We start from the raw sequence: 20,969 nt of genomic DNA on the forward strand, positions 1-20,969 counted from the left end.
ACAATGATGTCACAGTACAAAGATAATGAACACAATGATGTCACAGTGCACAGATAATGAACACAATGATGTCACAGTGCAAAGATAATGAACACAATGATGTCACAGTGCAAAGATAATGAACACAATGATGTCACAGTGCAAAGATAATGAACACGATGTCACAGTACAAAGATAATGAACACAATGATGTCACAGTTCAGTTATAATAAACCCTGATATTCTATATTTGGCTTTATGCACTATGATGTGAGACTGCAATCTCTGCACCGCTTAGGGTGTGAAAGGGGCTATTTACCTGTTATTCTTCTCACCATTTTGCTAAGAGCAGCAGTATGACAATGACAACACTATAATAATTATAAGACTCCTATTTCATCCCATTATTATTATAAGAATGCACTGAGGTTGAATCTACGGTAGTGCAGGGATCCTCCGCTGAACTCTCCACCAGGGGGCGTGGCTGGAAAACCATGAGTAAGCATGATACAGCTACAGGACTGGAACAAACCATTTCAATCAGAAAGGGAAGTAACATATACTCAGAATTTATTAATTCATTATATATAACCAAGAATTAAATCTGCTAACTCGATATTTTTCTAAAGTCTTACCTTGGGACAATCGGAGTAATAAATACTTGAAATAATAATTTCCCTCCCATGTATTGTAGAATGGAATGTTCTGCGCGTTCGTGAACTCTGACGCACCCGCTCTTGTACAGTGACAGGCTGCAACATGGAGGGTGAGTGCGGGCGGTCAGACGCCTGTCATGTCCCATTACAGAAGCGACATACAGGGGGGGGGGGGGGGGGGGGGGTATTATGTTCTTTATTGCAAATGTCATGTGTTGTTTTAAAGGAGTTTTCTAGTTTTGTGTGAAAAAAAAAAAAAAAGCTTAATAACTGTATAATGAAAAGTTTTGCAACTTTCTAACATACTTTGTCTCAATTTGTCATTATGAAGATATGTTTGCTGTCAGTGAATAGGACGTTCCTCTTCACCCCCATAGGAAGGGCTATGTAAACCTTTGAAGGGGATTTATTTATTTATTTTTTTACTAAAAACGTCAATCAGTGTGATCTGTGAAACGTTATATTTATTTTTTATGAAACTTTATATTTATTTTTTGAAATACAGCGGCTTTGTGTTCTGTATACAGAGCAGCTGTATCTTCCGCTGAATCCTGTACCTGTCAGATCTGCGGGACTGACGGCTTCAGTGTCAGCGGGTCCTGCGTGTCCCTGATCCGCCTGTTATTTATCACATCTATGTTCATAACTTCTATGTGATAGATTACAGGACCTGCTGTCTCTGAACCCGTCAGTCCCGCGGATCTGCCGGGTACAGGATTCAGAGTAAGGGTATGTTCACACGCACTAATTACGGACGTAATTCGGGCGTTTTTGCCCCGAATTACGTCCGAAAATAGCGCCTCAATAGCGCTGACAAACATCTACCCATTGAAAGCAATGGGCAGATGTTTGTCTGTTCACACGAGGCGTAATTTACGCGCCGCTGTCAAATGACGGCGCGTAAATAGACGCCCGCGTCAAAGAAGTGACCTGTCACTTCTTTGGCCGTAATTGGAGCCGTTATTCATTGACTCCTATGAATAGCAGCGCCAATTACGTCCGTAATTGACGCGGCGTTCAAGCGCCTGCACATGCCGGTACGGCTGAAATTACGGGGATGTTTTCAGGCGGAAACATCCTCGTAATTTCAGCCGTTACGGACGCCCTCGTGTGAACATACCCTTAGATACAGCTGCTCTGTATAAAGGACACAAAGCAGCTGTATCTCAAAAAGTAAAAATCTTTTTTTATAAAAACGAATTATAAAGTAGCACAAAACTCACTCACTGACTGATATATATATCTCTTTTCAAAGGTGTACATAGCCTTTAACACACCTAATACTTCTCACAACAGAGGGTTTGCTTTAATGATATCCAAACTAAACAATCCTCTGTGAGATTCTTATCCTGGATTGCTGACTTGTTACAAGAGAAGTATAAGGTTTGTACAGGGTTTAAACCTCTGGTTGCACACCAGAATGTTTCTATTCACTAAGAGCAAGCAGAGATCTGGAAAAATGGTGATGATTTAAAATGCAAAGTATATTAGTAAGCTGCAGAATTTATCATTAAAGAATATAAAAAGTGTTCACACCGCGCTAAAAAAAAAGGTGTAAACTTGTCAAAAAAATTACATTGTATGCACTACAATGCGTTTTCCCATGGATGTCCAGATTAAAGCAAGCGTTTTTTATGTGTTTTTTGCCGTATAAAACGCGGCAAATACGCATCAAATAGACGCCGTGTGAACAAGGCCTAAACGTCTGATACATTTCTGCATATATGGGATTGTTAAGCCAGAAAGATCATAATTGCAGTTCACGTCATGTTGCAGGAGCACAAGGCCCTCCACGTTCGCTGATTTTGGTAGTATATTACAGAATCTTACAACAAATATTTTTTTTCCCAAGTCAGTCAGTGTAAGGGTATGTTCACACAGCAGCGTCCGTAACGGCTGAAATTACGGTGCTGTTTTCAGGAGAAAACAGCTCCGTCATTTCAGACGTAAATGCTCGTACTCGCGTTTTGCAAGGCGTCATTGACGGACGTAATTTGGAGCTGTTCTTCATTGAATTCAATGAAAAATGGCTCAAATTACGTCCAAAGAAGTGTCCTGCATATAATGTATAGAAGTGTCCCGCATATAATGTATATAAGTGTCCTGCATATAATGTATAGAAGTGTCCTGCATATAATGTATATAAGTGTCCTGCATATAATGTATATAAGTGTCCTGCATATAATGTATATAAGTGTCCTGCATATAATGTATATAAGTGTCCCGCATATAATGTATATAAGTGTCCTGCATATAATGTATATAAGTGTCCTGCATATAATGTATATAAGTGTCCTGCATATAATGTATATAAGTGTCCCGCATATAATGTATATAAGTGTCCCGCATATAATGTATATAAGTGTCCCGCATATAATGTATATAAGTGTCCCGCATATAATGTATATAAGTGTCCCGCATATAATGTATATAAGTGTCCCGCATATAATGTATATAAGTGTCCCGCATATAATGTATATAAGTGTCCCGCATATAATGTATATAAGTGTCCCGCATATAATGTATATAAGTGTCCCGCATATAATGTATATAAGTGTCCCGCATATAATGTATAGAAGTGTCCCGCATATAATGTATATAAGTGTCCCGCATATAAGGTATATAAGTGTCCCGCATATAATGTATAGAAGTGTCCCGCATATAATGTATATAAGTGTCCCGCATATAATGTATATAAGTGTCCCGCATATAAGGTATATAAGTGTCCCGCATATAATGTATAGAAGTGTCCCGCATATAATGTATATAAGTGTCCCGCATATAATGTATATAAGTGTCCCGCATATAATGTATAGAAGTGTCCCGCATATAATGTATATATAAAGCAAAACAAATGGGTATGTATAAGGCAACGGGTATAACTTTCAAAGAATAACCATATGAGTATACAAAATAACCGTTTATTGAATACCAAAACACTACATAGAAGTTAAAAACATTTAAAATAGCATATGATATGCCATATACAAATCACTGAAGGAGGAATACCACCCTGATAAGTGGCTAGCAAATAGCTACCTCCTTACACTCACCTAAACCCCCAGAGCAGACATGCAATGCATTAATCTTGAAAAGAGTGTGTAAAAATGTTGCATCAGTTAGGCATCAGATCAGCATGTCCTATATCTCAGGCTATATGGGGGAAAATAGGGGAAAGAAACCCCACGCGTATCGCCACAAAGTGGCTTCCTCAGGGGTAAGTTTGCATGTGAACATTTAGTGTCTTTATGTAGAACAGCAAATGGAAAAAGTAATCAAAAGTGCAATGGCCTGCACCTGTGGACACACCTACCCCAACCTCCACGAGTGAGCTGGTGAGATAACCCAGCTGCCCTATTGCCGTGACGCTCTGCGCATGCGCCGAAGCCGCCACCATGTGCACCTGATGACGGACCCGGCGCACGCGCAGTACACCCAGCAGGACTGCAATCGCCATGTAAATCAAGGCGAGTGGTTACTTAGTATGCGCACGCGCCGGCCCGCAACCATGATATCATGATGCAGTGAGCCGCGCGCGCGCACAACCAGGTCACCGGGAGGGGAGGAAAGGCATGGGAAAAAATATAATGTATATAAGTGTCCCGCATATAATGTATATAAGTGTCCTGCATATAATGTATATAAGTGTCCTGCATATAATGTATATAAGTGTCCCGCATATAATGTATATAAGTGTCCTGCATATAATGTATATAAGTGTCCCGCATATAATGTATAGAAGTGTCCCGCATATAATGTATAGAAGTGTCCCGCATATAATGTATAGAAGTGTCCCGCATATAATGTATAGAAGTGTCCCGCATATAATGTATATAAGTGTCCCGCATATAATGTATATAAGTGTCCCGCATATAATGTATATAAGTGTCCCGCATATAATGTATAGAAGTGTCCCGCATATAATGTATAGAAGTGTCCCGCATATAATGTATAGAAGTGTCCCGCATATAATGTATATAAGTGTCCCGCATATAATGTATATAAGTGTCCCGCATATAATGTATATAAGTGTCCCGCATATAATGTATATAAGTGTCCCGCATATAATGTATATAAGTGTCCCGCATATAATGTATAGAAGTGTCCCGCATATAATGTATAGAAGTGTCCCGCATATAAGGTATATAAGTGTCCCGCATATAATGTATAGAAGTGTCCCGCATATAATGTATATAAGTGTCCCGCATATAATGTATATAAGTGTCCCGCATATAATGTATATAAGTGTCCCGCATATAATGTATATAAGTGTCCCGCATATAATGTATAGAAGTGTCCCGCATATAATGTATAGAAGTGTCCCGCATATAATGTATATAAGTGTCCCGCCTATAATGTATAGAAGTGTCCTGCATATAATGTATAGAAGTGTCCTGCATATAATGTATATAAGTGTCCTGCATATAATGTATATAAGTGTCCTGCATATAATGTATATAAGTGTCCCGCATATAATGTATATAAGTGTCCCGCACTTCTTTGCCTAGGCAGTCATTTTACGCGTCGTCGTTTGACAGCTGTCAAACGACGACGCGTAAATGACAGGTCGTCGGCACAATACGTCGGCAAACCCATTCAAATGAATGGGCAGATGTTTGCCAACGTATTGGAGCCCTATTTTCAGGCGTAAATCGAGGCATAATACGCCTCGTTTACGCCTGAAAATAGGTCGTGTGACCCCAGCCTAAGCTATGTGCACACCCAGTGACCAAAAACGTCTGAAAATACAGAGCTGTTTTCGGGGGCGAAAACATCTCCTGATTTTCAGAAGTTTTTTGTAACTACTCGCGTTTTTCGCGGCGTATTTTATGGACGTTATTGGAGCTGTTTTTCAATGGAGTCAATGAAAAACGCCTCCAAAAACGTCCCAAGAAGTGACATGCGCTTTTTCGCTGCGTCTTTTTACGCGCCGTCTTTTGACAGCGACGCGTAAAATAACACCTCGTGGGAACAGAACATCGTAAAACCCATTGAAAGCAATGGGCAGATGTTTGTAGGCGTAATGGAGCCGTTTTTTTCAGGCGTAATTCGAGGCGTAAAACGCACGAATTACATCTGAAAACACTGTGTGCGAACATACCCTTAGGGGTCATGCGCGGGGCTATATTGTGGCTCTGTACAATCTCCAAATTGTACGGAGCTGTAATATGGCACACTAGTGTAGGGGCCATTACTGTTCCTCTGTAAGTCTCCCATATCATATGGAGGCATGTTGAGTTTTTCTTTCTTTTGGGTTCCATACACACCCGTCAGGTGCCATGTGTTCGGGGGTCTCCCCTAGCGGTAATTCTTCTATCTTGTACCATCGTACAGGTTCCATGCAGATCCTAAAGCCCATGTTATGTGATTAATAGTCGGTGCTACACATAGGAGAGACCCCCTGGTCTAATACATTTTCACCCCCACATGCCTCAAATGGCTGCGGGGAGACCGCATCGGAACGGTTGTATATTAGAAAGTTGGACCCATCTTGGTTTCAGCCTCTGGGCTCCCATTAAACTGTATACACCCTACGGGTCAGTTCACACATTGCGTTTTTTCTGCAACGGAATTTGTTGTGGAAATTCTGCAGCAAAGTGGATGAGATAGAACAAATCTCAGCCACTCGCTGCGTAAATACTGAGCGGAAAAATACGCTCCTAAATCGTCCTGCGGTGCAGAATTTTATTCCGCAGCGTGTCAATTGTATTTGCGGAATCGCTGCTTATTTGGTGGGGAGGTAAATCCCGCAGCAAATAGTAGTTGTTGGGTTTTTTTTGCGGCGGGTTCGCAGCGATTCCACTGCAAAAAAATGCATCTCAGAAAAGAAAAAAATCTCATACTTACCCAGAAGTCTGTGTTCCTCCCTCCAGCGTGGCCTCCTGGGCTGACGTTTCATCCCATGTGACCGCTGCAGCCAATCTCAGGCTGCAGCGGTCTAACGTCATCCCAGGAGGCCGGCCGGCTAAGTGCTGCAGTTTTCCGCAGCGGACCGCTTTTTCGCCCAGAATTTCCTGCGTCGCACAGGGCGGATACTCTGCGAGCTTTTACGCAGCGTATCCGCCTTTGTGAACTCCGCCTACAAGTAAATTCTGAGTTAATAGAAGGGGTCCCTGATCAGGACTCTTACCTATTACCCAGAGTAGAAAGCAACCGGAAAGAGAGTCTCTGTCTGGAGGACCCAGCACATCCATGCACTACCAGGTCAGCCTATTGAATTCAATCAGAAATGTGTAATGTTTTATTTCCCCTGTGGTGGCGCTGCAGGAACAATTGCTTCCCCCACAGATTACAGCTGATCGATGGAGGTCCCAGATGCTCAACTTTACCCAATTTCTGTGAAATCTCTCTTGTGATACAGTTGCCTGGCTTAACATTATCCAACCAGATCTGCCATTCAGGAGTGAAGAAGAGTTGAGTGACAACCCCGGTAGAAGCTGTAATAGCGGGAATTATTGGTTGTCCCTTAACTTTTCTGGAAACAAATATAACTAAGCAGAGGAAAAGCTCTTTAAATAAAATGAACCTTCAGATTAAACATTCAATAATTAGCATTATAATGTGACTATTTTCAGGGCATTCTCACACCCGTATATTAGAAGTCAATCATATCTGCAGGGGCTAGCTGCTCGTAATTGAGGTTGATGAGACATGTAGTTCATGGCGTTTCATGATTTTGCTTTGCAGAGAAAATGTTGGCACCTTTTTTTGATACCCCAGGAGGGCCTGAAAAATTATACATTAAAGAGGTCCCCCGACCCATCCCAAAGGAAGGAGAGGTTCTGGTACAAGTCCATGCAAGTGCTCTCAACCGGGCGGATTTATTACAGGTATGTTATATAATCAGGACAGGCTTCTAGTCTCTGGATGTAAACCACGAAGTTCCCATTCTGTGACAGCAAGCAGAGATCTTACAAATGGTGAGGAATTGAAACACAAAATATATTAGAAAGTTGCCGAAACTTTCATTATACAATGATTAAGCTTTACTTATATAAAACTACTTTAAGGCTGGATTCACACGAGCGCGCGCAAAAACCACTTGACAGCTCCGTGTGTCATCAGTGTATGATGTGCGGCTGCGTGATTTTCGCGCAGCCGCCATCATAGAGATGAGGCTAGTCGACGTCAGTAAATAGTCACTGTCCAGGGTGCTGAAAGAGTTAACTGATCGGCAGTAACTCTTTCAGCACCCTCAACAGTGAATTCCGATCACAATATCGAGCAACCTGTTTAAAAAAAAAAAAAAAGACGTTCGTACTTACCGAGAACTTCCCTCCCGGCCGTTGCCTTGGTGACGCGCCTCTCTTGACATCTGGCCCCACCTCCCTGGATGACGCGGCAGTCCATGTGACCGCTGCAGCCTGTGCTTGGCCTGTGATTGGCTGGAGCTGTCACTTGGACTGAATTGTCACCCCGGGAGGTCAGACTGGAGGAAGAAGCCGGGAGTTATCGGTAAGTCAGAACTTCTTCTTTTTTTTTTTACACGTTCATGTATATTGTGATCGGAATTCACTGTCCAGGGTGCTGAAACAGTTTAACTCTTTCAGCACCCTGGACAGTGACTATCTCCTGACGTCGCGTACCGGAAATTTTTTTGCCAGGTTCGGTCAAAACGAATTCGGCCGAACCCGGTGAAGTTCGGTTCGGTTGTCCAGGTTCGCTCATCTCAAAGACACTCCGTTTGAATGTTTGTAAACAGAAAAGCACGTGGTGCTTTTATGTTTACATTCAGAGTTTGACAGCTGTTGCGCGAATCACGCAGTTCGCACAGAAGTGCTTCGGTGCGGCATGCGTGGTTTTCACGCACCCATTGACTTTAATGGGTGCGTGATGCGCGAAAAACGCCGAAAGAACGGACATGTCGTGAATTTTTTTCAGCGGACTCACACTGAGTAAAAATCACGCACATGTCCGCACGGCCCCATAGACTAATATAGGTCCGTGCAACGCGCGTGTAAATCACGCGCGTTGCACGGACGTGATTCCCGTTCGTCTGAATAAAGCCTAAGGGTAAGATCACATGGGTCAAATTTGTTGTGGAAAACTTTGCAGCAAATCCAACTCAGATTCCACAGGGAATTGTGGAAAAAAAAGTCAGCACCAAATTGTTTGATTTAGTGCAGATTTTAGGCCGGATTTTCCGCTGTGGACAACAGAAGAGAGGATAATAAAAAAATACCATACTTACCTCCCCTGTAATTGTTCTTTTTTTCTAGTTGCCTGTGATGCGGAAATTGATCTATTCCGCATCAAATAACGCAGCCTTTCTCATTTGCTGCAGATTTTTATTTCCCCATTGAAATTGCAACAAAATTCTGAAGGATAAATTGACACGCTCCCATGTACATGATATTAGCAGAGCCCCTCCTATGTACATAATAGAAGAATGTAGAGCCCCTCCATGTACATGTTATTAGGATGTTTGAGTCCCAGACACTTTGGGGGAACTCGCCAGATCCCGTTTTAAGTAAAATCCGGCACCACTGGTATCTGTCATGTGACGGACCCAGCACTGCATCACATTGCACGGATTTAATGGGAGGGAGAATCCTGTGCAATGATCCACCCCGCCCTGCACGAGGCATAATACTGTATTTGTTTTCAAGTGTTCCTTTAACAAGATGGTTTTATTAAATGTATGTTGGTCTTGCAGAGAAGAGGAAAGTATGCGCCACCCCCCGGTGCCAGTGACATTCTGGGTCTGGAGGCTGCAGGGACAGTGGTAGCGCTTGGTCCCGGTGCTGATGGACGGTGGAAAGTTGGAGATCGGGTGATGGCACTTCTCGCTGGAGGGGGTAATGCTCAATATGTAGCAGTGCCCGTGTACCAGCTCATACCAATCCCCCATGGCATGAGTGACACTGATGCTGCTGCCATTCCTGAAGCCTGGCTCACTGCCTTCCAGCTCTTGCATTTTGTAGGTCAGTTTCCCTACTGAACCCATTCACTTAAATTGTTCAATTTTGTCCATTTCCCATTCTTCGATGTTGTCTGTTTTTTTTTAAAGGTAAAGTTCAGAAGGGGGAGACGGTTCTGATTCATGCCGGAGCCAGTGGCGTTGGGACGGCCGCCATCCAGCTGTGCCGCTTGGCTGGGGCAGTCCCCATGGTAACAGCAGGTTCATCAGACAAGATTGAAGTTGCCAAGAAACTTGGAGCTGCAGCCGGGTTCAATTACAAAGAGGAGGATTTTGGAAAAAAATGTCTTGAGGCCACAAACAGTAAGTTCATTCTTATGTGTGGAGTTTATAGGGGGACACTGCCCCATATGTGTTTCAATTCTTCACTGTTTTCCAGTTCTCTGTCGTTGAATGGAAACATTATTGTTTACATCCAGAGGCTCGAAAAGATGCTGCTCACAAGTTGTAGGTCCCGGTACAGTGCATCAGAGCCCTCACTTATAATGAGCCCCGTCCTCAGTTAGAGATGATGAGGATGCAGTTTGAGCTTTTGGATGCAAGCAAGAATGTTTTGATTCAATTACAGCAAGCAGAGATCTTGACATTTTGTGGAATAGAAACACAAAGTATATTAGCAAGTTGCAATGTTTTATTCTACATTGAATAATCTTTATTTAACCCGTTAAGGACTGATCTTTTGGGCCTTAACCCCTTAACGCACCTTGAGATGCACTTACGTCAAGGTGCAGGGGTAGTAGTATGGAGCGTGCTTACGCAGTGAGCGTGCTCCATACTCTGCGGGTGTCGGCTGTGTTTTAATCTTGTACATTGTCTGACGAACTGCCCCAGCTCTTACACCGTCCGTAGCAGTGACGCCCCCTTGCCAGTTCGGCAGAAGACTGATCTGGAAAGCTGAATGTCTATGTCTCTGTCTGTCTGTCTGTGTCTCTCTCTCTCTCTGTCTCTCTCTCCATATCTGATTGGACAATGTCACAGCCATAGTAACACGCCGCCTTGACCGTTCAGGGCGCCAAATATTACGTCACCGATATCTAAATAACGGAGGTAGAAAAAAAATGTAAAGTGTCCCAGGGTTTTTGCAGCCCTCCCCATTACATGCTGCACTCAGCTGCTCATTTATGGGAGGTGAAAGGTTCTCTTTAAGCAAGCTACATTTTTGTTAGTTTTTTAAAAAGAGACAATTTCTTAGTGTAAAAAAAAAAGGTGTTTTTTTTATTTTTTATTTATTTTTTTAACATTTTATTAAATCTTTTTTTTACTCCCAGAGGGTGACTAAAATATGTAATCCTTTAATCATTCATATAATATACTGCAATACTTCTGTTGGCTGCCGCGCCAACCCATCAGCACCCCGCGATTGTGAGACGGTTCCTCTGTCAAGCCCTATAGATGCTGCGATCACTATTTACCGTGGCATCTAAGGGGTTAAACGGCCTGGCTAGCAGTGATGACCAATCCTGGCAATTGCAGCAGGGTGTCCGCAGTATATTACAGCTGACACATGCTGCTTATGGTGCCTGATGGTGCTCCTAAGCCCGCGCCATCACTGTGCCATAAATGTAATTCAATTTGCGCTAAGGCCCACTCACCCATGACGTAAATGAACGTCCTGGAGTGTTAAGGGGTTAATATAGCACACTCTCTTTTCTAATGTTATTGGGAGATATGCAAACTACTGAGTGCTGGTCCAATCAATACAACAGGGAATAAGACCCCTTGTCCTTGTAATCCGGGGGGGGCCCAGTGATTGGACTTCTACAGATTACACCTATATGGAGTATCCTATGGATGTGCCATAAACGTTATGGGTTGTGGAAATCCCCTTTAACTTTCTAGCATATTGTTTCTTTATAATCCTATTCACAACAATGTAACAGCGGCCAAAATAAAGCGAAACTGGGCTGTATGAACCTTTATGCCTTATCCTTGTGTAATATACCAAATGTGTGTGAGCAAGAAGTAGTGAAAGAACAGGCTGAAAGGAGTATGACTACAGGATCAGACTACACGGGGTTTGTTTGTAGTCTGTAACCATGGAGACACATCTGCATAGGAGCTGTAAACACAAAACAGTAGGAGATTTTACATCAAGATTATTTTGGAAGTTGCTTCATATTTTGTATTTACATTGAAGAAAAAAACTAAATACAAATTAGTTGCAAAAGTTTACATAACCTTTAAAAAATATTATTCCTTGGTATTACGTGCAGTGGGCTGTTCATTCCTTATTCTTCCGGCAAGTGGTCGACACTTTTTGTTTCTTTTTTGAATTTCTTGTGTCTACTTTAATTTTTCCAAAACTGTTTGTTTTGGATGCCAATGGGTGAACAACCCAAATGAGTCAGGCTGCGGGCAGGGTGCATTGTGATAAGTGCAGGGAGTGGCGCTTCTCTTTCATACATCAGTAAATATTCGACATGGGTATGGTAGAGCTATGTTTGAGCATGACTTAGTGATCTGGCACAGGAGAGCCACCAACTGCCCAAGATTATTATACTAAGGTAATTGCATGAATACACTGTATACCCCACCAAAGGCCATTTTTTTTTTTTTTATAATAAAAAAATAATATAATAATAAAATCTGTATAATTTTGACTATCATTATTACATGTTCATGAAACATATTTGCTCACCTGTTCCCATAACTTCCGTAAACTTCAATGTGCGGCAACCTGTGTCGCCAATTTCCACCTGGCGGAGCGAGGATCTTGGGACATGTACTCTCTCGCCCCTTATATCCTGTGGAAGTGACAAATTTCTATTGTGAACCAGCTAAAAAAAGACAAAGTGGGGAGAAGCAACGCCTCATAGGGTAAAAATATTTGGTAGGGGGCACAGAATTGTATCATTTACCCAGGTTTATGGAGGGGATTAGGAGCTTTTATCAGAAAAATACAGCTCTGGCCGCTATAAAGAACTTTGGACCTATTTAAAGAGAAGAAAAAATGGCGTTCCAGGACGGACATTCAGTGTAACCCACTAGTTACTCCATAGTAATGTAATAGTTCGTTTTTCAATTATTATACATATATGTGGTTTGCATAGCTGGGTTTATCCTATTCCTTCCATTTTTGTTTTATTAGATGTTGGTGCAGATATTATTTTAGACTGTGTGGGCGCGACGCACTGGGAGAAGAACTTGGAATGTCTTAACACTGATGGTCGTTGGGTGGTCTATGGACTCATGGGCTCTGGGGAGATTAATGGAGACTTGTTGACAAAGCTGCTATGGAAAAGAGGCAGCCTTCTTGGCAGTCTGTTGAGATCCCGCTCTAGTAAGGTAAGTGGACAGGATAATGAAGCTTTGTGGTAAATGTGCTATATTTCTGCTGGTTGTCCTTGGAAACAGACAACGATTAAGCTCCACCCTGCTGTCAGACATGACACCTTAACGGCTTAGCTCTAAAGGTGGCCATACACATTAGATGTGTATGTCAGCTGATCCTCCTGATTTTAGCGGGAACGGCCAACCATCTTATGCATATGGCAGTGTCCCGACTCTGCCGTCGGGGCAGATGTTGAAGGAAAGCAGGGTTGGGCATGTTGGATTTCAACATGCCCGATCCTTTTGTTCGTAGGGAGATAAGCTGCTGCCAGGCGAGTCTAGAAGCGTTTCCTCACACTAGGCCGAGCCTGCATGTGTATAGGGAAACAGGAGGAATAGCTGACGGCCAAACGGGCGTTCGGTTGACCTCTCTCTAGAGTGTATGGCCAGCTTAGCAGTGTAGCAGTGAGCTCCCATGATGCACTTCTCTCTGGATACAGGAAATTAGCAATAAAACTAACTGTTACTCGGCCTATAGGTGACATAATTTAGACGCCTGTCTCGGCAACATACTGCTTCATACCTCCCAACTTTCAGACAGACGGGAGAAGGAAAACTTCACACACAGTACACGGTAGCAATTATTTTTTTTGTTAAGGACACAGCCACAGACAGCCAGTGTCTCATTCAGTAATAGCCTAGTGCCTCCATATACAGCCACGGGACTCCTAAATACAGTGCCAGCCACCTGCCCCACCATACAAAGTGTCTGCTACATGCCGTCATAAGTGTCAGACACATGCCCCTGTATACAGTGTAGACACGTGTCCCCCATAAGGGCCAGCCAAAAAAACCTCCTTTTACAGTGCTTGTCTCGTGCCCCCATAAGGGCAAACCACAGCCCCATTACTCCCCGCCTCCAGTCTCCTCCCGTGTTTTTCTTCATGAGTGATGCTGCCACCTGCTGGCAGCACTGATTATGTCTGCTCTAAAACAGAGAATATATCATTATCATAGTTTCCCAATGGGTATGCAAATGACTGTGCTTTTTTCAGATGGGGGAGTTAACTGGGCAGTCCTGCTGAATCTGAAACACTTGGGGGGGGGGGGGGATATTTTCCCTGTCTTAATACCTGTACAGTTGATGCATGTGATAATTCATGGTCCTTTGTGTCTTCACAGTATAAAGCCGAGTTAGTGAAGGCGTTTACAGAGCAGGCTCTGCCTTCCTTTGCTTCCAGGAGTCCCATTCATCTGCGGCCAATAGTGGACAGTGTGTACCCCCTACCGAAGATTGCTGATGCCCACCAGCGTATGGAAGACAACAAGAACACAGGCAAAATCGTCCTTCAAATCCCAGTGTAACACTGCAAGAGAAAATGATGGCTTTATGATCATAGGTCTCTAAACCCAGATGTATATCACTGTTTGCCTATAGAATCCAACTTGTGTTGGCTGTTTGTTGAGCGACAGGACCATCAGCCGGATGAGATCACTGGTCACCCACCCTTTTACCAGGTTGGACGACCCCTTTTCAAAATATGGGTCTTCCAATCTATGGATATCCAATAACTTCCATTCATTTCAATGGACCCCATAGTCATCCATAACCAAGAACAATACTTGGAATTGATTAATAAATAATAAAGAAAGGTCCAGAAAAGACAGACAATCCCTTTTAAATATCAGGTCTAAATCTTCTCAAAACTGCTGTAATAAATTCTACTGCATCTGCAATTTCCTACTTTGCTCTGCCACATCAATCAAGCCTTATATCACAATACCAGAGGCGTAACTTGAAGCTGCTGGAGTCCTGGGTCTGCTACCTCTGCACCTCTTATAGTTATACCCCTGTACTATAATTTTTTCTTACATGGTCCGTCTCATTTCCTCATACAATCCAACTAGCTTAGCTAATCCCAATGGGGCCCAATTCCAAAATGACTTTCAGCAAAAAGTCATGTGACTAGTTATTAGTGAGTAGCTTCTCCGAAAAACTTAATATTTACCATCATGTCTACTCAATAGGGAACATAAGCAATATAAGTGACGGATGTTATCACTCCCCACCCCAAAACGGTTTTAGTAAGAAACCCCCATACAGTCAGACCCCAACCAGACCTGGAAACTGCCAGGAATGGGACTAAACTGCAGTACCAGGCACAGCCACAGCCGTATGTATGGCGCTTTTTAAAGTCCCGGTACACCTCTTTAAATGAATGGAGGATATTCAAAAAATCATAAAAAACAGACGTCCGACACTTTCTTAGATTTTAGTGTCGTCTACTGACTATTCACAAAAGGTGTGTGTATATATAAAGGTATATAGCATATGTCTTCACCTGACTGATCAATGTTTTTGTTTTGTTTATGATAATGTAATAAAAATTTTTATTTTTGTCAATATTTTCAACCTTGCTTTTCTCTATCTCCACGGATTAAGGGAACAATATGGTGATTTTTGTATTCTATTTTTTTTTTATTATACCTTGTTTATTGCTATAATAATAAACTGTCAAGATAATAACTGTGTGAGTCTTTTACTTCATTGATAAGCTGGCGCTCGGCATAGAATCTCATAACTAACCTTAGGGTTTCCACCTTTACCACAAAAAAATACAGGCTGGATGAAAAAGAGGGTGTCATTTTGGAGCGGGGCATTACCACAAAGAAGTTTTATGATCTAATATTCCTGGGGCGTAGATTAGTGAGTTAATCCTAACATACTTAGTTGTCTAGTGTATTGAAGAGGTCAATGCCAGAATACATGGTGGTCTAGGGCAGTGAAGGGGTTAATGTTAGCATTTTTATTTTTAACTATCTTTCTGGTAAGGTTTAAGTTTCTAGAAAAAAATAATGGCACCAAAAAAGTAGGAGAGCATTTTTTATCATACACGTTATTCGAAAAGCATCAGATAACAGTAAGTAACATGGACATACTTGGTATCTCCACAACTGTAACAACCCGTACAATACAGTGATCGGTAAATGGCGTAAAAAACAATGACCACATGACCGTGCCAGTGTGTCTTCATAACAGTCCTCATGCAGAGGCGTAGCTAGGTTCTCCAGCACCCGGGGCAAAGATTCAGTTTGGCGCCCCCCCCCCCAACCTCTTTCCCGACATCTCCTTCCCCCTCGCCGTGTTTGTTTTCTCCACCAATCGACGTGTCATTTCTTTTCATGTAACGCGAGCATAAAATTATTTGTACATTTCACAAGCAATATGGTTCTATATACAGCCCCAGAAGCAAGCTCAGCACATATATATACAGCCCCAGAACAAATACAGCTCAATTTAGTGCAACCCCTGCCGTATAGGTGTGTACGGTGTAAAACTACAGCTCCCAGCATGGCCCGAACAATGGTAAGGATATGCTGGGAGATGCTGTTTCACAAAAAATAAATCCTATCATAATCATATCACCCATCATCTCGCTGCAGATCATACAGTGACTACAGTGCTGATTAGAGGCAGAATAAACATTTACATTAAGTGACTCACTGGTGACGTCTCAGATTCTAGTTATTTTTCTCCATCCGGTCCAGACCTCTATGATGACTTCTCCCGGTCCATTTCTGCAGTTTGCCGCTCACATGTCTTCAGCTTCTCACTTTACCAACATTTCTGCACCTATAAATAAATATAAAGTTATCATTATACCACACACTACGCCCCTAAATATAATAGCGCCATACACTGCACCTCTAATTATAATAGCACCATACACCGTGTCCCACACACACACTGTGCCCCCTGTAGATAGTGCCTGCCATAGAGCCCCTGTAGATAGTGCCCCCATATAGACCACCACTGTATATAGTGTCCCACAAATAACTCCCCCTATAGTGCTCTACAGATAGCCCACCCCTGTATATAGAGCTCCACATATAGTCCACCCCTGTATATAGTGCTCCACATATAGTCCACCCCTGTATATAGTGCTCCACATATAGTCCACCCCTGTATATAGTGTCCCACAAATAACTCCCCCTATAGTGCTCTACAGATAGCCCACCCCTGTATATAGAGCTCTACAGATAGCCCAACCATGTATGTAGCCCCCCTGTAGATATAGCCCACCCCTGTATATAGTGCTCCACATATAGTCCACCCCTGTATATAGTGCTCCACATATAGTCCACCCCTGTATATAGTGTTTCACAGATAGCCCACCCCTGTATATAGCCCCCCTTGTACATATAGTCCACCCCTGTATATAGTGCTCCACTAGATAGTCCACCCCTGTATATAGTGCTCCACAGATAGCCCACCCCTGTATATACTATATACAAGGGTGGGCTATCTGTGGAGCACTATATACAGGGGTGGACTATATGTACAAGGGGGATATACACAGGGGGGCTATATCTACAGGGGTGGGCTATACATAGGGGGGCTATATACAGGGGGAATATATCTACAGGGGGCTATATACTATATAGCCCACCCCTGTATATGGTGCTCTATAGACAGCCCACTCCAGTATATAGCCCCCTGTAGATATAGTCCCCCTGTAGATATAGTCCCCCTGTAGATATAGTCCCCCTGTATATAGCCCAGCAGATATAGTCCCCCTGTAGATATAGTCCCCCTGTATATAGCCCCCTGTATATAGCCCAGCAGATATAGTCCCCCTGTATATAGCCCAGCCCTGTAGATATAGTCCCCCTGTAGATATAGTCCCCCTGTATATAGCCCCCTGTAGATATAGTCCCCCTGTATATAGCCCCCCTGTAGATATAGTCCCCCTGTATATAGCCCAGCGGATATAGTCCCCCTGTATATAGCCCAGCCCTGTAGATATAGCCCCCCTGTATATAGCCCCCCTGTATATAGCCCAGCAGATATAGTCCCCCTGTATATAGCCCACCCCCTGTAGATATAGTCCCCCTGTAGATATAGTCCCCCTGTATATAGCCCACCCCCTGTAGATATAGTCCCCCTGTATATAGCCCAGCCCTGTAGATATAGTCCCCCTGTATATAGCCCCCCTGTAGATATAGTCCCCCTGTATATAGCCCAGCAGATATAGTCCCCCTGTATATAGCCCAGCCCTGTAGATATAGTCCCCCTGTATATAGCCCAGCCCTGTAGATATAGTCCCCCTGTATATAGCCCCCCTGTAGATATAGTCCCCCTGTAGATATAGTCCCCCTGTATATAGCCCAGCAGATATAGTCCCCCTGTATATAGCCCAGCCCTGTAGATATAGTCCCCCTGTATATAGCCCAGCCCTGTAGATATAGTCCCCCTGTATATAGCCCAGCCCTGTAGATATAGTCCCCCTGTATATAGCCCAGCCCTGTAGATATAGTCCCCCCTGTATATAGCCCAGCCCTGTAGATATAGTCCCCCCTGTAGATACAGCCACACTTCTATTACAATAAAAAAATTAAATAATAATAATTCAAACTCGCCTTATTCCCGCTCCCACGCGGTCCGGCATCCATGGAGACCTGCTCTCTTCTGCGCAGGTCTCCTGGGGATTGAACGCGGCGTCTATGAAAGGCGCTGATTGGCTGGGCAGGATGACTTTCCCTGCCAGTCAGTCAGCGCCTTTCATCGATGGAAGCGTCACTGGTACAAAAGGTACCAGTCGCTTCATTCGTGGAGAGGCGCTGAATGGCCGGGCACGGAACGTTTGCTTCTAATTGCTTCTAATTGTACCTGTGTCCTTGCGACACAGGTACAATTATAGTGCAGGAGGAGGGGGCGCTGGCGCCCCCCTCTGAACTGCGCCCGGGGCAAGTGCCCCGCCTGCCCCCCCCCCCTAGCTACGCCCCTGCCTCATATAACAGTGCCAGAGTGCCCATATAACAGGTCTAATATAACAGTGCCAGAATGCCCACATGACAGTCCTCATATAACAGTGCCAGAGTGCCCACATGATAGTCCTCTTATAACAGTGCCCATATAACAGTCCTAATATAACAGTGCCAGAATGCCCACATGACAGTCCTCTTATAACCGTGCCAGTGCCCACATGATAGTCCTCTTATAACCGTGCCAGTGCCCACATGATAGTCCTCTTATAACTGTGCCCGAGTGCCCACATGAGACTCCTCTTATAACCGTGCCAGGGCGCCCACATGATAGTCCTCATAACTGTGCCAGGGCGCCCACATGATAGTCCTCATAACCGTGCCAGGGCGCCTACATAATAGTCCTCTTATAACCGTGCCAGGGCGCCCACATAATAGTCCTCATAACCGTGCCAGGGCGCCCACATGATAGTCCTCTTATAGCCGTGCCAGGGCGCCCACATGATAGTCCTCTTATAGCTGTGCCAGGGCGCCCACATAATAGTCCTCTTATAGCCGTGCCAGGGCGCCCACATAATAGTCCTCTTATAAACGTTCCAGGGCACCCACATGATAGTCCTCTTATAACCGTGCCAGTGCCCACATGATAGTCCTCTTATAACTGTGCCAGGGCGCCCACATAATAGTCCTCTTATAACCGTGCCAGAGGGCCCACATGATAGTCCTCTTATAACCGTGCCAGAGCGCCCACATGATAGTCCTCTTATAACCATGCCAGGGCGCCCACATAATAGTCCTCTTATAACCGTGCCAGGGCGCCCACATGATAGTCCTCTTATAGCCGTGCCAGGGTGCCCACATGATAGTCCTCTTATAGCCGTGCCAGGGCGCCCACATAATAGTCCTCTTATAGCCGTGACAGGGCGCCCACATAATAGTCCTCTTATAGCCGTGCCAGGGCGCCCACATGATAGTCCTCTTATAACCGTGCCAGGGCGCCCACATGATATTCCTCTTATAACTGTGCCAGGGCGGCCACATGATAGTCCTCTTATAACCGTGCCAGGGCGCCCACATGATAGTCTTCTTATAACTGTGCCAGGGCGCCCACATGATAGTCTTCTTATAACTGTGCCAGGGCGCCCACATGATTGTCCTCATAACAGTGCCAGGGTGCCCACATGATAGTCCTCTTATAACTGTGCCAGGGCGCCCACATGATAGTCCTCTTATAACCGTGCCAGGGCGCCCACATGATAGTCCTCTTATAGCCGTGCCAGGGTGCCCACATGATAGTCCTCTTATAGCCGTGCCAGGGCGCCCACATAATAGTCCTCTTATAGCCGTGACAGGGCGCCCACATAATAGTCCTCTTATAGCCGTGCCAGGGCGCCCACATGATAGTCCTCTTATAACCGTGCCAGGGCGCCCACATGATATTCCTCTTATAACTGTGCCAGGGCGGCCACATGATAGTCCTCTTATAACCGTGCCAGGGCGCCCACATGATAGTCTTCTTATAACTGTGCCAGGGCGCCCACATGATAGTCTTCTTATAACTGTGCCAGGGCGCCCACATGATTGTCCTCATAACAGTGCCAGGGTGCCCACATGATAGTCCTCTTATAACTGTGCCAGGGCGCCCACATGATAGTCCTCTTATAACCGTGCCAGGGCGCCCACATGATAGTCCTCTTATAACTGTGCCAGGGCGGCCACATGATAGTCCTCTTATAACCGTGCCAGGGCGCCCACATGATAGTCTTCTTATAACTGTGCCAGGGCGCCCACATGATTGTCCTCATAACAGTGCCAGGGTGCCCACATGATAGTCCTCTTATAACTGTGCCAGGGCGCCCACATGATAGTCCTCTTATAACCGTGCCAGGGCGCCCACATGATAGTCTTCTTATAACCGTGCCAGGGCGCCCACATGATAGTCCTCATAACAGTGCCAGGGTGCCCACATGATAGTCCTCTTATAACCGTGCCAGGGCGCCCACATGATCGTCTTCTTATAACCGTGCCAGGGCGCCCACATGATAGTCCTCTTATAAGAGTGCCCATATAACAGTCCTTATATAACAGTGCCAGGGTGTTCACATGATAGTCCTCATGTGCCAGAGTGGCCACTGGGATCCTAATGACGAGTATTTTTTTATTTTTCTAACAAATACTTTTTTTCTGGAAAATCCCTTTAAAATAGTAATAGTTGTTGTTGTTATTATTATTAATAATACAATTTATTTTCAACAAGAGAATAAACCAATTATTTTGGTAAAATATGTCACATTAACAGTTTATTAATCGTCATTCTAAGCGCCATTAATTGTCTAGACAAAAAGATGCCCAAATTAAAAATGGCCGTCACATGACCG

The 20,969-nt window shown here is 44.0% G+C and overlaps 1 protein-coding gene across 1 annotated transcript; it reads left to right on the plus strand.

The window, feature by feature from the left end:
• Nucleotides 1–393: 393 nt before the first annotated feature.
• Nucleotides 394–15,308, plus strand: TP53I3 (tumor protein p53 inducible protein 3). The gene is made up of 7 exons (XM_075863850.1): nucleotides 394–477; nucleotides 674–745; nucleotides 7,323–7,465; nucleotides 9,292–9,559; nucleotides 9,646–9,858; nucleotides 12,644–12,840; nucleotides 14,008–15,308. The coding sequence occupies exons 2-7, from the start codon at nucleotides 739–741 to the stop codon at nucleotides 14,188–14,190; spliced, it is 1,011 nt and encodes a 336-aa protein (XP_075719965.1). The 5' UTR covers nucleotides 394–477; nucleotides 674–738; the 3' UTR covers nucleotides 14,191–15,308.
• Nucleotides 15,309–20,969: the final 5,661 nt, after the last annotated feature.

This window comes from Rhinoderma darwinii, chromosome 4 (genome assembly GCF_050947455.1).
Source record: "Rhinoderma darwinii isolate aRhiDar2 chromosome 4, aRhiDar2.hap1, whole genome shotgun sequence".
Lineage (NCBI taxonomy): Eukaryota > Metazoa > Chordata > Amphibia > Anura > Rhinodermatidae > Rhinoderma > Rhinoderma darwinii.

What these genes read in the sequence shown, in the direction of transcription:
- TP53I3 (XM_075863850.1), top strand. An exon ending in ACCGGGCGGATTTATTACAG is followed by an intron (nt 7,466 to 9,291) that starts GTATGTTATATA and finishes TTGGTCTTGCAG; the next exon opens with AGAAGAGGAAAGTATGCGCC. An exon ending in TGAGATCCCGCTCTAGTAAG is followed by an intron (nt 12,841 to 14,007) that starts GTAAGTGGACAG and finishes GTGTCTTCACAG; the next exon opens with TATAAAGCCGAGTTAGTGAA.